Raw genomic sequence first — 15496 nt, forward strand, 5'->3', positions numbered from 1 at the left:
CCTGACCTCTAAAGAAGTGCTACAATCGCCACCATCACTTTTGTAAACACCTAAGGGACACTGGTGAGGCCAAAGGGCAGCAGAGACAACTAAAAATGCTCCTCCTGCACCATGAACTGCAGATAGAACTTGTGGGCCTGCAGGACAGGTATGTGGAAAGAAGCGTCCTGCAGGTCCGAAGGTACCATCCAGGTTCAATGGGAGATTTGATCTGGGCCAGGGTGAGCTTCTGCACTTTGCCCTTCCATTGGACGACATTACAAGTGTGAAGGTAAAAATAAAGGACAAAGGCCACCATCCTTATTCAGCATCAGAAAGTAGTGGCATGGCATCCACTAGTAAATCCATAATCGCAGTACTAGATATATTAGCGATATTTGGCAGATATTCGGGGTTCACGATCAACTGGACGAAGTCCCATCTGTATGTTTTCCAGGGAGAACCATCTGCCCTACCTAGAGAATGCCAGATCCAGATCAGCATCACAGGATTCAAATACTTAGGAATATTTGTCTCCTTAGATCAGGCGCTCCGCTATAACAAACCTGCTTCCCCCGTTCTTGAGTGTGAAGGGAGCCAGCTAGAAATCACTTTCCCTCTCCCTCCTGGGCAAGGCTGCCCTTTTTAAAATGATGTCCCTACCCCATTTCCTTTATGCCCTGCAAAACTCACTTGACCCAGTCCCAATGACATACTTTAGAGAAATTGAAAGTCTCCAGAGAGATTTATTGTGAAATGGAGTGCTGCGTATCGCCCTTGGCAAACTCACCTTAAATTGGTATGAAAGAGGCATTAGTCTCCATAATATAAAGAAATATTATTGGGTTGCGCACCTGTCGGCTATCAATCATGGCACCTACAGTAACCCTGAAGACCCTGGATTTCGTATGAATAGGTGGCTCCTCCTGGGAGGAAACTACAATAGAGCAATTTACTCGTAACCGAGCCGATTTCACTTAACGGGCCCCACCGGTCATTCGGTAAAAGTGTGGCATGCAGGAAACAGATCTCTCGGATGGGGAAATAGATTGACGCTCGCAACCCCCCTGTGGGACTCTGAGCAACTGGGTAGTTTGTGGAAGTCAAAGGAATTTGATAAATGGGACCTGATCGGTATCTCTCGGATTGCAGACCTGTGGGAAAAGGGGGGTGTGAAAACATTTGCTGCTCTCCAACGCCAACACGAGCTAGCTGACACTCAACATTTTCGCTATAGCCAAGTTCATCATGCAGTACACTCACTCCTTCCAAAGGGTTCCTCCCCTCCATGGTCCTCCCCACTGGAGGATAGGATATTAGATGGGCACCTCCCCGAGAATACCATCTCCCTAATATATAAAAAATGAATATATAATCTGGATGACCCTCTTCTAGTTTAAAAAAATAAATGGGTGGCAGAGGGTATAGAAATGGACGATGAGGAATGGCGAGACGCGGTATCCTCCCCCAGAGTAGTAGCAATCCCAGCACGACTTAAGCTGGTGCCGCTCAAAATCCTGCATAGGACATATATTACGGGGTCCCGTTTTGTGCAGATGGGGAGGGTGAGCGAAGGGGAATGTCAGGGAAGATGTGGGCAGCCAGGCACCTTTATGCATATCATATGGGAATGCGAACATTTCCAATCACGAGGTAATAAGTGCCGTGTTTGAAATTGTTATTCGCCCGGAAGCACATCGATGCCTCCTGAACATTTGGGAACCTACTGATTTAAATGCACACCAAATACAATGGGCCACTCTGGGGTTTATGATAGCAAAAAGGGATATTGCTCAGGCCTGGGGAGCGGCGGCACCGCCCGCAGTAGGGACATGGGAAACAAACCTAGACTGGTGCATGTACCGGGAGAAGACCGTGTATGTGGCCCGAGGCTGACCTAAAAAATGGTCCCGAAGATGGAGTGCGTGGAACTCATATAGTGGAGGCATATGTCCTCCCCAATTAGTATTGAGTTAGATGACCTGCTCAGCCCATGATTTATCCTTACTGTGTATCCTGTGAATTATGTTGTATTAGACTGTCATGCCTATAATGATATTGATTGTTTTGTATGACTTACTATATGTCGATGACTGTTAAATAAAACGGTTTATAAAAAAAAGAAAGTAGTGGTAGTGACAACCAAAGCCTGCTTCAGATGCCAACACCCTCTCTTAGGCCAGAAGGGACTTCACTTCCTGCTGCAAGAGGGAGAGATAGTCGTCCGCCCGCTTTTTTGGAATGGGGGAAGTAATAGTGAGGGTGAAAAGAAATGGTAGGGCATAACCCTACTGAACAATCTGTAGGCCCCACTTGTCCAAATTTATTACCTGCCACACTTGCTGAAAATGTCAGAACCTGCCTTCAACAGGGTGGCTGTGTGCCTCGAAGGACACACTAAACAGGTTTTGAGGCTGCAGTAGGTGAGGGAGACTGTGCTGCTCAGTTGTCCGTGCCGTCTTTGGGTCCTGCGGCATCAGCCACGAGAAGGCTGAAGGGTTTGCTGGGCTGGCTGAACTTGATGGCGTTATTGGAAGCTTCTACTATAGCCACAGAGGGGGCTAAACTGTTGGTGCGGCTGATGTGGCAGGCCTGACAGGCCCAAGGAGTGCACCATGGCCACACTACTCTTAAAGCGTTCATGAGCAGAGTCTGCCTTCGCTCCAAAAAGGACATACCAATTTAAAGACATGTCCATGCATCCATTATATGCATCATTGTCAGAATGAATTCAAAATAAGGTATGGAGAGTTTGAGCCCCTCCTTGAGGTGGGTCAAAATATCGGAATCTGAAGGGCTGCACCAAGGCTGCGGCCTAAGTGTATTGGTGGCAGCCTCAGTCAAAGCAGCGTTGACGCAGAGTCAGAAAGCACAATAGGTTGCACTCGGTTGTCCGGCTTCTGCATCGGTGTCGCTGCTCCGGATCGGAGACGGCAGCAAAGCCAGTGTAGAACCTATAGCACAATGGTTCTCGAAAGTACAGCCCGTAGATGACCCTGCAGATCTTTTCTTACAACATGCAAATCTTCCACCAGGACCCCAGGTAAACAGAGCGCTTATAGCAGAGAAAGTTGTTCGAATTATGTTTTTTGTTTATTAACTTGCCTACCTAGCAAAATTGTTTTGTGATTCTGGGCTTTGTTTCTACAGTTTGTTATGCTTGTTTTATGAGCAGGGCTGTCCTTTTAATACAAGTTCAAATAACTGTAGAAAGAAAGCCCTGTATCAGAAAAACAAACGTTGTTGCAAGGGTACATTGTTGTGCTATACTGAATGCAGGCTTTATTTCTACAGCCAGTTCAGCTGTTAATTTCAGCAAGTCAACCTTGGTCATAGGTGAAAGCTTAGCTGAACTGACTGTGGAAGAAAAGTATTTTTAAAAAAAGGTTCGGGAACTGTTATAGTGAGTACAATAGGGCAGGGCAGTGATATTGGGGGTGGGGGCAGGGTCAGACAGGTCTATAAAAACACAATATTTTTTAACTTTTTTTTGTTTTTATCTCACATGTAATTTAATATAAAATGTAATACACTCACCTTAAATGAACATGCACTGGCAAAGTCAGTAGGTCTCGTCTATGTGAGGTATTGGCTTTGTAAATGTTTTAGCTATGTTGTATATGCTGTGCAGCTTGGCTGAGTTTTTTAAAAAATGAAAAAAAACAAAATGTTATACTGCTGCTAGCACTGGGCGAACCAGTGTTTTTTGTTTTTTTTTATTGTTGGCGGGAAGGAAGGTGGCAATACAGACAAAGGAGGGTGCGGGGAAAAACAGATATAAAGAGGCCACTGCTGACTGTGCCATATCTCTTTTTAATATTTTTTTGTTATGGCATGTGGGAAGCACAAAATGGACCACAGAGGGAGGCCAACACAGACAACGGAAGAGAAAGAGGGCAGATGGGAGGAGCCAGCACCACGAACAAAGGAAGGGAAGGAGGGCACATGGGAGGGGACAAGACAGCGGAAGGGAAGGAGGGGGCAAAACAGTAGAAGGGAAGGAAGGATGTTGAGGGCAAAACAATAGAAGGGAAGGCGGGCAGGTGGGAGGCAAGGGACAAGACAACGGAAGGGAAAGAGGGCGGATGGGATGGGGTGAGACAACAAAGTGAAGAAGGGCATGTGAAAGGGGGCAATTCAAAAGAAGGGAAGGACAACGGGTGAGAGAGGCAAGCCAATGGAAGGGAAATAGGCCATAGATGGGGCTCTCAGGCACAGCCCAGACTGTGTTTGGCCCCCTAGAAAATGTTTGTGAGTAAACATGCCATAGCATGTCTAGAAGTAACAGCTGGCACCATGGGTGCACCCACAAGTGGAGTCCCAGGTGGAAACCCAAGGGTTTCCTTTGTTTTTCAAAACAAGGGGACTCCCATCTTTGAACTTGGGGTGTTTGATAATTTTACAAAAAGGTAATGGTTCAAACACGGCGAATTGGTCCTAAATTGGATCTATTATTCTAAAGAAAGTTTTAATTAATTAGCCTCTGACATAAGGCACTTTACTAGATAAATATAGTAAGGGACACAAGTGGACATTAAAAGGGATTTTTCTTTTATTTGACAATATTACTATATTCATAACAAGTGGATTATAGATCCAGTGCTCATAAAAAAGCGGAAAGGGGCATGATGTAGTGAGTGAAGGAAATATTTAAAAACATATACATCACATTGACAACATAAGCAAAACTCTTTGGTACAGATATTTAAAAAATAAAAGAGTTTGGTTGTAAAAGAGGTTGACGGCGTTTCGATGACAGAAATTTAAGATCTTCAGGACAGAGTTGTGAGCATGCAGTATTGAGGGTGTCAATAAGGAACAACAATGATTTGGTCCAGGGGCTCCGAGGGCCAAGGCTTGAGAAGGCAGGAGTCACGGTATAGGGTGTCAAGCCCCTGTATGTATAGCGATTCTTACACTGCAGAGTCAGTGAATGCACAGCGAAGTCGGTGTTTATAAATTCCAACTCATTAGTTGTTTGTGCACAAACTCAGGTAGCCGCTACGTTTGTCTTCTGTAGGACGTACTACTGCGGGGAAAGCCCCTGTGTGATTAGTTATTCCTACACCGCGGAGTCGGTGATTACACCGTAAAGTCGATGTTTACAAATTCCAATTAGAAAGTACTGCCTAAGTCGGTTGGGCACAGACAGGGGCAGTCGTAAAAGACACCATTCCGAAATGAGACCCCAATGTTGTTAAAAACTGAGATTATCCTATAGAATATCCAGGACAAAATTAGCAAACTTTGACCTTAATGTTTTGCCGTCAATTTACCACTAAGGGCATTTGTAATTTGCTCACAGAGCTCTTTTGTGACATTATACCAGACAGTACCTCATTATTAGAAATACTGTAATCTTCCACCACTAACTCTATTATCGCTATCCTAGTCACACAGACGGTGCTGCCAAATTACATTTTCAACATGTATAAAACCACACGGAAAGCTATCTGGTGGCGCGCTGATGCACCTTGTCCAATAACATACACTACGTTAGTATACTCCTTCCTTTATTTTTCTATAATAATTAATCTTTAAAACAACGCACCGCCCCTTTACTTTTTTTTTCTTTTAAACCGCCCACGGTTCACACCCCTTTCCGGTTGGTAATACTACAGTTCCCAGTATTCATGTGGGTAGGTGATTAAGGAACAAAACAGTATTCGGCTTCCTTTGTCAACAATAGTTGGAGACCAAGTCTGGCAGAATGCCTGGTAAGATTTTTTTTTTTTTTTAGAGCTATGTACATCATTTCCATGAATTTTACACGGATTCTATTTTCCCTCAGCAAGGCTCAACATCTTCAAATAAAGCCAAGCAAGTATGACAGTTTGTGCACATCCACTGTCCTATTGCACTCGACAGATCTGGTAGGACACACATCTTGATGATGAAACCACCCCCCACCGGAGTCTAGACTTCAACGTGTTGACACAGAATCCCATTAGATGGTTACAGCCCAAAAAGATATTTGAAAACGTTAAGACTTAAGCTGAAGGGGCTTCACTTAGTTCCCTTCTAAAACTGGTCCAAAGACTCTGTGGACAACATGGCTTCAACAAATTAAAATTATCAGTTTCACTGTTAAGGTTGTCAGGTCTCCCAAGTTAGAGCCTTACTGCTCATAAGACCACTAAAGAAGGACCATTTCTGCTACTTAAGATATCCATTCAGTCTCATGAATGATGTGTTTGGGTGGAGAAGAGTGACTCCAGAAGCACTTTTCCGCACATTATTGTTTCCATTCTTGAACTCTTTCAATTCTGCAAAATAGATTGGGTTTTCAATTATTGCTGTCTGACAAATGTGTTGTTGTGTAACACGGACATTTAAAAAAAAAAAATCATAAAAAGGACACAGGTACTCAGTGCCGCATTTTTTTTAATTCAAATATACAGACATCGTTGTGGTTCCGGAGTTGGTTATTAATATCCTAAAGTTCTCCTTGTCAGGGAAATGCACGCATGGAGGCAACAGATTATAGTTTTATGGGAAGGTGCTTTTTTCATGTATCCGGATTGGGGAGGGTGTCTATTGGCCCTTCGATTACAATCTTTAATTTCTCATGAAGGAGGTGACAGACTCGCCACCCCCAATCTTTTGACGAGTTTGATAACTTTTGTTTTGAAATAGTATCTACATTTCAGAGGATAACTGTTCGCATTACACGCAAATATTATTGATTGGTTTATGCCCCAACACATAAAAACAGTTGCTGCATAGCAGTTAATCCGCCTCATCTTTGCCTGAAGGCACACTTCTGGTCTGAGTGGATAATTTTCTGCCCTGACAGCTGGAAACCCAAAGGTTAATACTATGATTACCAACATAGTTTAAGTAAACTGCTTACACCAATAATTTGAAAACGATTCTGTTGCCAGCATTTTGAGAAAGCTTGAGGCTACGCAAGTACTGTAACTGCTCAAATCCCTGGCCATGGTTTACTTAGAAATGCTATAAAAAAGCCTGCTCCTTTGGCAAAAAAGGAAAACCAAGAAAAAGGCAGGAATAACACATTAAAAAAATTGTCTATGTTTAACCTAATCTCACCTACACAGTGCCATGCAATGTCAACACTAACATAGGATTACCACAGCTAAAGGGAGCATAAGTGTCTTAGAATATTAAGAGTTCCAGAACCAGAAAGACAGAGAAAGCAAGCAACGGTAAATGTATTTTTAGCTATGTTTAGTGAGTGGTAACTGCGATTTTTATTTGTTGAACAAACTTTACATGCCACCTGGATCACTGGTTTGGAGGTTAGAGAAATCACAAACCTTAAGCGAGACATTAACAAAGGTAGCCAACAGTGTCTGAGAATCAGCGTAAATATGGCGGCCTGTCAGGCTGTGGTGTCTCCTAAAAACCTCAAAAAATGCACACACATGTTTTGCGGTCTCAGCAAAGAGGCTAAGGCCACAATACCGCCTGGATGGCACTGCTTCCTCAGTTTTATTCCACAAGTGGGAAGATGCATTTATAAACCTTGGTTTGCATCAACTGGCTGACTGTGGTACCAAAAGACTGCCTAGAGTATTGCTTAGAACATGAAGCAATTCACAATAGCCAATTACGCTCAAACGAAATATAAATATCAGTTTACGCAAAAAGAATTACATAAATAGGATGTCTTAAAACAGATGCCTGAGTGGGTTCCTACATACTTTAGCGTTTCATCTGCCTCACCATCTCGCCATGAGATCACAGCCGACGAGATCAGAAAAATGGATGGGGGGGGATGCCCACGGGGATAGTTTGTCGGTGTGACTAAGAACATAACTTAACTACTGCTATAAGTTTCTCACAGTGCATCCCAGTGGCAGGACCATAACTACATTCAAACACTTTTAAAGGTTTAGAATGCTTCAACAATGTGCACTTCCTCTACATAGAAAGAAATTGTAGGATGGCGCCACACATCAGTTTGATAACTTTTCTAAAGAAGAGACGGACTCACAAACATACAACAGATGCAGGGGGCAATAGGTGTGCTGTAGGTAGATGGGACCAGTTAATGAAGGGACTAACTAACTTACAGGGTTAATTTTACTCCCACGAGTGTCACTATATACATGCAGGAGCGTTGAGCCACTGCTTTTCAGCAGTGCAAAGAATGAAAAACAAAATTATAACATGATGTTGTTATTTTAAATTTCCATGCTCATTTCCGTGTCTCATTCCATCCTATTGAACTCTCTCCGGTCCCTGGGAGTAGATGGTCCTGCATTGGCCTGGATTGCCCCCTTTTTAAGTGAGCGCACTTTCCAGGTCTTCTCTACGAAAGCCGCATCTGCTATTTGTCCTCCGGCGTATGGCGTCCCTCAGGGGTCCATTCTCAGCCCTTTATTATTTAATATTTACATCAAACCCCTAGCTTCCATCGCGGAGGACGCTGGGCTGACCATTTTTTCATACGCCGATGACACGCAAATTGTCTTTTCCCTCTCCAGCACTGAAGGCAACAATGTGTCTAGTCTGAAAATCGGATTGTCACGAGTGGCTGAGTGGACGCAGAGGCATCTCCTCAAGCTAAACGGTGACCAGACCGAGATTGTCATCCTGGGGAAACACAAAGATCTATGGGGCCCGCAACACTGGCCTTGTGCTATGGGTCCCCTTCCTCAACCGGTCTCTGTGGTTCGCAACCTTGGATTCCTCATAGATGACAAGCTCTCTATGAGGCAACAGGCTACCTAGGTGGCTGCCATCTGTTTTACCACCTTGAGATGGCTCCAGAAAATTCTCTGGATGTTGCCACATGCAACCGGGAGAACCGTTGTCCAGGCGTTAGCAACATCTCGCCTAGACTATGGTAACGTCCTTTACCTTGGTGCTGATGTTGCGACCATAAATAAATTGCAGGTAGTACAGAATTCATCGGCCCGACTTATGTAACATCCCGAGGAGATCTTCGGCCACTCAGGCTCTTCGCGATTTACATTGGCTCAAGGTCCCGAGCCGCATTAAATTTAAAGCCCTATGCTACCTTTTTAAAATCAAGCAGGGCTCAGCCCCACTGTATCTTCAGAGTCTTGTTCAATCGTACAGGCTCAGCCGTACATTAAGATCTTCGGCTAATTGTGACTTTGTCATTCCAAGATTCAAACTTGTGAAGATAGGGGGAAGATCTTTCTCCCATCTAGGCCCCAAATCCTGGAATGCGCTACCTTTGCTCTGAAAACCGAGACTAACCTGTTTTGCTTCCGCAAAAAATTGAAAACTTTACTTTTTCAATAGAGTTTCTGCCGCTCTAGCTGTCAATAATGCTGCTGTGATGTCCACTTTTTCTGCTCTAGTCTATCCCTTGCGCCGGGAAACCCACTGCGGGTAGCTGTCGCGCATTATAAGTTTTAAATAAATAAATTAAATAAATAAAGGCTGAAGCAGGTTTTGGGCCGAGACGGGGCTTGGCTGTCACAGCCAGCTAGGGGGAGGCAAAAATATGTGCACTTATGTGTGCATGACGATTTGGCCGGCCAAACAGCCATGCGCTCTTAGCATGTTCTCTACCAGGCTGTAACGCACAGCCTGGGAGGAGAACATGCACAGCCTTCCCACTACCTGTCTGAGCGCCGAACCACGGGTTTAAATAACCCCTGCCCTAGACCGAGAAGTTACCAATACGTTGCTGTACACATCATAGCCACTAGATGTCACTGGTACCGCAGCATCTGCTTACATCAATCAGCAAGGGGCTATGCAGGGCTCAGCAAATACACAAGTTTCATTAACTCCGCAAAGCAGTGGATTAAAAAAACTAACGTGTACAGATTTTACTTTAGACGCATTCAACTGGAACGCCTTAAATAATTTTTGTAACTATTAAAACAAATATGAATTTGCAAAATCAAGCTTACATTTCCTGGGGATTTTTAACGTTTAAATTAAAAAAACACTACGGGCTACTTCAACGTAGCCTCGTCGCTGTCTCAAGGCATGCGCTGTGGCTCAAGACGAATTCCATTAAATCTCTCTATAAAGCGCCTTTTTTTGAAAATCTACCAAGAGAGCCTGTAAAAATCAACTCGTCACTCTTTTCCATTAGCAGCCATAATCTGCATACTATTTTTTCGGGTTTCTTGGGTAACACTGGTATCCCTAGTTTAACTTCCCAAACCCGAGTATATGTACCTGTGCCTTATTGTTGGAAAAGTAACTTGTTAAAAGCCAGTCTAAATAATTTTCTTCGACCTTGGCTTTGGTAACCTGCTTCTACTTTACTTACATAAAAGTAGCATTTTGCTTAACGGTTTTTGCATTTCATTAACCTTTCTTGTGAAAATAAGCTTGCCATTACTACGTTTACACTGCGGGTGACAACTGTATTAGGATGCTCTAATTTACCGGCAGTCTCATTTTAAACATTGCTAACATCAGGAATGTCACCTCTCAAAGACACTCAACAATCAGATGTACCTATGCGATGAGCTCAATGTAATGTAGTTGGCAAGCTTTTTATTCGCGAGTGTCTTAAAGAGTTGATTGACTTTCTAACAGAGGGTCGTACGTCTATGATGTTTTAATGGGTGGTGCCGAATCGGGGATGATTTGCCGCAGCAGTGTACAAAGGGCAAATACTGTGATTCTGAAATCATAATTGTCATTATAATTTTGGCTTCTACTATTAAACAGGTCAATGCAGTATTTAATCACGCGGATTTAGTTCCCACATGTCGGTGTCCTGCCGCGAGTTTGCTTGTATGTAAACAGATGTATCACTCAGTTTCAGTTAATGCCGTTTTTCGGATGCCTAACAGAGTGTGGAAGTACTTGAGAAAAAAAGTGTGCTGCTTTCACCGCTGTCAGGAGAAAGCATATGAACAGCAGGCGACCCGATCATTAACATGTGTTCTGGCAATCCGCACACATTGGAAGGTCCCTTCACTAAACACCTCTCTTCAAAAGGAAAAAAACAAGCTAAATTAATATCTGGCATGTGGGCATCGGCAGAATATGGTCATTTGCTCGGATTTCGTGGTTGTTCAGACATGCATTTACTGCAAGTCAGCCAGCATGTAGGCGCGGGTGCTGACAAGGACATTCTTAATCGAATAAACATTTGAAATCTTTGCAGGTTTCTACAGCCTTGCGTTGCTGTACCGTTCGTGCCAAAAAACAAGAAAGGAGAACGCGCCCTTCAGCAAATACTTTTGCAGGGAATGAGCTCAGGCAAAGCCCAACAAGTTTGGAGGCAGGCTACTTATGAAGCAGATGTTCTCGAAAGAGCCAAGCGCTCCAGGCAAAACAATTCCATCCGTACTAAACAACGTGTAAATCTTTATTTTTTGGAAAGTAAGTTACACTTTATCAGTACACGTTATACTTAATTTTTAATGAAATTGGTCAAAAGTACTACCTCGCGTCTCTATTAAGTTTAAGACCGAAAGCAAACGTGTGCGTCACTTTAGTAATCTGTATATAAAAAATAAAATAAAAACGGTAGGCAAAATGAAACGCCATCTGTTCAATGGGTCTTGCTTCTTCCTTATTAAGGTAAAGACAGGCCTGTTCCGTTTCTCAAAACACTAATGGCAGCGGTAAAGCTAATTAGGAAACGCGAGAAATAAATAGGGCGAGCGCACAGGCTCTCATAGAAACGCTCCAAGAACCAGGCACGACGCTTCACTGAGAAGCAGGACACACGCAGCAAACAGATTATATAGGGAGGGGGTGGAGAGAAACGGTTAAAAATGAGGGAAAAGTGTTCAAAAATGACAGTCCATGCTGTACTTACCAGTGTCTGAGGTGTCCCATTCTCTTCTACGGTGCGTCTCTTCTAGCACTCTGCACACTGTTTTTTGCTTGATTTAAATTACTGGAAGTTTGCAAGCATTCATAAAATGGCTGCATTGTTTAGGCAGAAGAAACGTGCTATGAATTTGAGCTGCAATTGTTAAGAACATCAACAAAAAAGGAAAAACACCTAAAGAATTCCTTCCTTTCATGGTGAAGATTAAATATCCATGTTGGTGTATTGAATCATGGAGCTGCCTTGGACGGTTCTGCTGCTGTTGCTTCTCAAAGTTGCTGCTGTTACTGTAAAAATTCTGCCACATTCTCCTCTTCTGGTCGATTTTTCAGCAAAAACAGAGCTGAAATGGCTGGCAAACGACTCCTTCCTTCAGAGAAAGCTCCACTGTCTCCTTCTGCAGTGAAATGAACCAAGCTCCCACTGTCTGCCTGCTCATTGCATGAGTGACAGTCTTGCCAGCCAATCAGCTTGGGTTTTTCTGGAAAATCACCCCTTAATTTATTCAAAATTAGGTCACATGACACTATATGCAATGCTATTGGCTAAAGAAGCCTGTGGTGTTACAGCCTAATCAGGCTAAGGCCACCCATATATGCTGCCTTGATGCAAGGCACCTCCTTGACTATAAACCTACTGTGGATATTAAAAAATGCAATAAGAATGTGCAGTAGACTTACCAGAGAATCCCAACTATTAAAGGGCCGGAGTTCAATGATCTTCTGAGCCTTTTTCTGAGAGCACTGAGGGATCAAAGACAGTTCATCCAGGGTAGCATCTTGCAGGAAGGAAACTATTTTATCTTTGTATGTTTCATCCATAGTCTCTTCTCCACTGCTGTAGTCCTCATCCAGGGAGCTATTGTTATCAGAGGAGGAATCTTCGCTTTCTGAGAACTTTCGTTCCCTTTTAACATTCCAAAAGCCTGCTCTGCCTTTCTGGTTTTTGCTGTATCCATTCTGTTCTCTGCCAGACGTCTGCTTCATCTTTCCTTTGGAGTGTGTTCTATTTTTCTGGCTTTCATAGCCTCTTTTTTGGGTCGCTCTGTGTATGTTTTCTGTGTATGCAATACAAATAAACGTTGTCAGGAAAACTCAAAAGTAACATGCATAATATGTGCGTTAAAAAAAGTATGTAAAGTACAAAGAGAGACACTAAAGGGGCCTTTCTGAAAGGTCAACACGTTGGGGTCTGAGACAGCGGTTTTATGTTCAAAACCAGTGTTGACCTTTCACCTTTTTATTGGCAATACGTTTTATTGTAGTCTAAACAAAGTATAAACACTACTAAGAAAATGAAACATAAAAAGGGATAAACTGTTCATATTCTCTTTATTGCACTACCCGTATTTTAAAAGTATGCAATTTTATTAGTATGAATAACAGGACTACACAAAGCTTGCGCTTAAGAGGCTGGAAACACGTTTATTTATTGAAGAAAAACAGTGATGTCACAAGAGGAAGACAGAAAATGTTTTTTTCAAGATTTGTGTATAGCTTCTGTAAATGAACGCACCGAGTACTGTATTCATTTTAGCAGCTCTGTGGGCCGCACAGGAAAAAGCGTGCTGACGTCAGACGGCGTACAGGTGCAGCCAGGGACGTTCACAAGGAACGGCACGTGACGTTCATACTACCAAAAACCGATTCAGTAGCCAATAATACCGCCCAAAGCCTAGGAGCAAACGCTACTCGAACCTTAAGCTGGACACTATTTAATGCAGTTTGCACTCATAGGTGAAAGAAAGGACGGGCTTATTCTGGTCAAAGCACTGCACTCCCCCCAAAGCCATCATTTTATCATGTAAAATTAAATTAGTGAAAGCCCGAGGCTTTAGTGCTGGAGTACTGTAGCAAACACTAAAACAATGTTATCATCACCATAGACACCCTGCTTGAGTTAGGAAAACGCGTATGCATCTCCGTGGGCATCAACTCCTGACAAATGTGGTTACGCTGATGTACGTTACATGTATTAATCAAAAGCAGGGTTTACAAAGGCCACGTATTACTTAAAATAAAGCAACCGATGAACAGACAGGTTTTTGTCTTCATGTGCTTGGGTGCTTTTATATACTCGCTTTGTTCCAAACCTCTCATGTTAGTGGGACGGTTCATGGGTACAGTGAACATCTGCTCAAATTTGGCACCCTCCCTCTTCATGCGGGACATTCACATTCGTTATTAACTCTTCTTACCAGCCTGTGCACGTCAGAGATTGATGCTTGAACATGTGGCCAACTCGCGACCCTTAAAATGAACTGTTCTCATAACAAAATAAGCACACACTGTCTTTGGGGCTAATAATCTGTCACTTCACTAACTTTCGTTTTCCCATTTGTTGCGACGCCCGGATAGATAGAGCATCTTCACTTAACTGCATTCACAACAGTCCTACTGTGAAATAATTAAACATAAAAAGATTTTTTTTAAATGCAGGGAGTGAGCACACAACCTTCTCAAGCTGAAGGTTCTGCACATAATACATCCTGGCCACAGTGGGGCAGTTCCAGCACATAAAATCCTACAAACAAATACAAACGTATAGGTTAACTAGGGCGTGCTATTTTGGAGTGGAGCCTGCTAAGTAGAACCGATCACACGAAAAGATCCTCTTTAAATCCATTTTCAAATATAACCCTGGGGAGGAAAGCTGTAAGCGTTGTCCCAAAGGTAAAAAGCATCTCTTTGGCGGGGGGAGCGGTGGAAGGCTGTCATTGCAATACGGGTTAAAAGAACAAAAAAACAAAAAAAACATGAGTGAAGGTTGGGGCTCTTAGGAATCCAGTTCGGGGTGTGTTCACAGAGCGTTTGACAAAGCGCACACACAGTGTCTCACCGGCAAAAAGGAGAAAATGCGGTGACAAAATTTGCTTACTTATGAAAGTTTGGGGGCAGTCCAAAAAAAGCAGCATTGCTAATATTTCGGGGCTAATGGGATTGCTCATAACGCAGCTAAGCACGAGCATTGCAGTTTTCTGCAAACAGTGTCAACACATAACTGCACACTGGACGGTTCCAGAGACCCTTTCCTCCAATTACTCCAGGTCTGCTATTTAAACGCCATGGGGTGTGTGATGTCTGAACCTCGGCTTTCAGATGTAGAAAGGTTACGAGGACCAAAGTAATACAGCCACCGAACGACCTTCAGGGGTCACAGCAAACTTTTGTACCTGTCCACTGGCACTTATAAATTAACTGTTGCAAAACCGAAGGTGTCCCCTTTCGGCAAAGTACAGAAACACGAGATGCAGCGGCTCATTCGGCCACTGGGTGGCAAGAATAGGCTTGAGCAGTGGTTCCCAAACTTTTTTGACCCGTGGCTCCCTTGACCTAATTGGCAGTTGGCCGTGGCTCCCCACAATTTTTTTACCCGCACACCGTGGTGCCGCGGCGCACTCTTTGGGAACCACTGGTCTACATGAAGAATCAAGCCTATACGTGATGAAGGATTCAGAGAGTAGCCATCACTGTCATAAAACTTTATTTGCAATTACAAAGATCTTATAGAATACATCTCAATGCATACATAGAGTAGTATAAAGCACTCGCACTAAAAGTAACCAGGCTAGAGAAAGGCTCAAGGAGCTCTGCGGCGTTACAAGAAGTTTACGTGAGGTGGGCTCTGATCATGGGTATGCGCAGAAATGTTTTCGGAGGGGGGGCACATTTTTAACTTCATCACCATCCCCCTTGCACCCTTCTCCCCTCTGCCGTGCACCTTCTCCCCTCTGCCGTGCACCTTCTCCCCTCTGCCTTGCACCCT

At 43.5% G+C, this 15496-nt stretch overlaps 1 protein-coding gene across 2 annotated transcripts in view; it reads right to left on the minus strand.

The window, feature by feature from the left end:
• Positions 1-15496, minus strand: part of SMARCAD1 (SNF2 related chromatin remodeling ATPase with DExD box 1) — an 809617-nt gene that overhangs the window by 352032 nt on the left and 442089 nt on the right. For both annotated transcript variants that reach the window (XM_078676227.1, XM_078676228.1), the window contains exon 9: positions 12412-12788. In XM_078676227.1, coding sequence (XP_078532353.1) covers positions 12412-12788 — 377 coding nt within the window. The remainder of the gene's footprint in view (positions 1-12411; positions 12789-15496) is intronic.

Source organism: Lissotriton helveticus, chromosome 2_1 (genome assembly GCF_964261635.1).
Source record: "Lissotriton helveticus chromosome 2_1, aLisHel1.1, whole genome shotgun sequence".
Taxonomy (NCBI): Eukaryota; Metazoa; Chordata; class Amphibia; order Caudata; family Salamandridae; genus Lissotriton; species Lissotriton helveticus.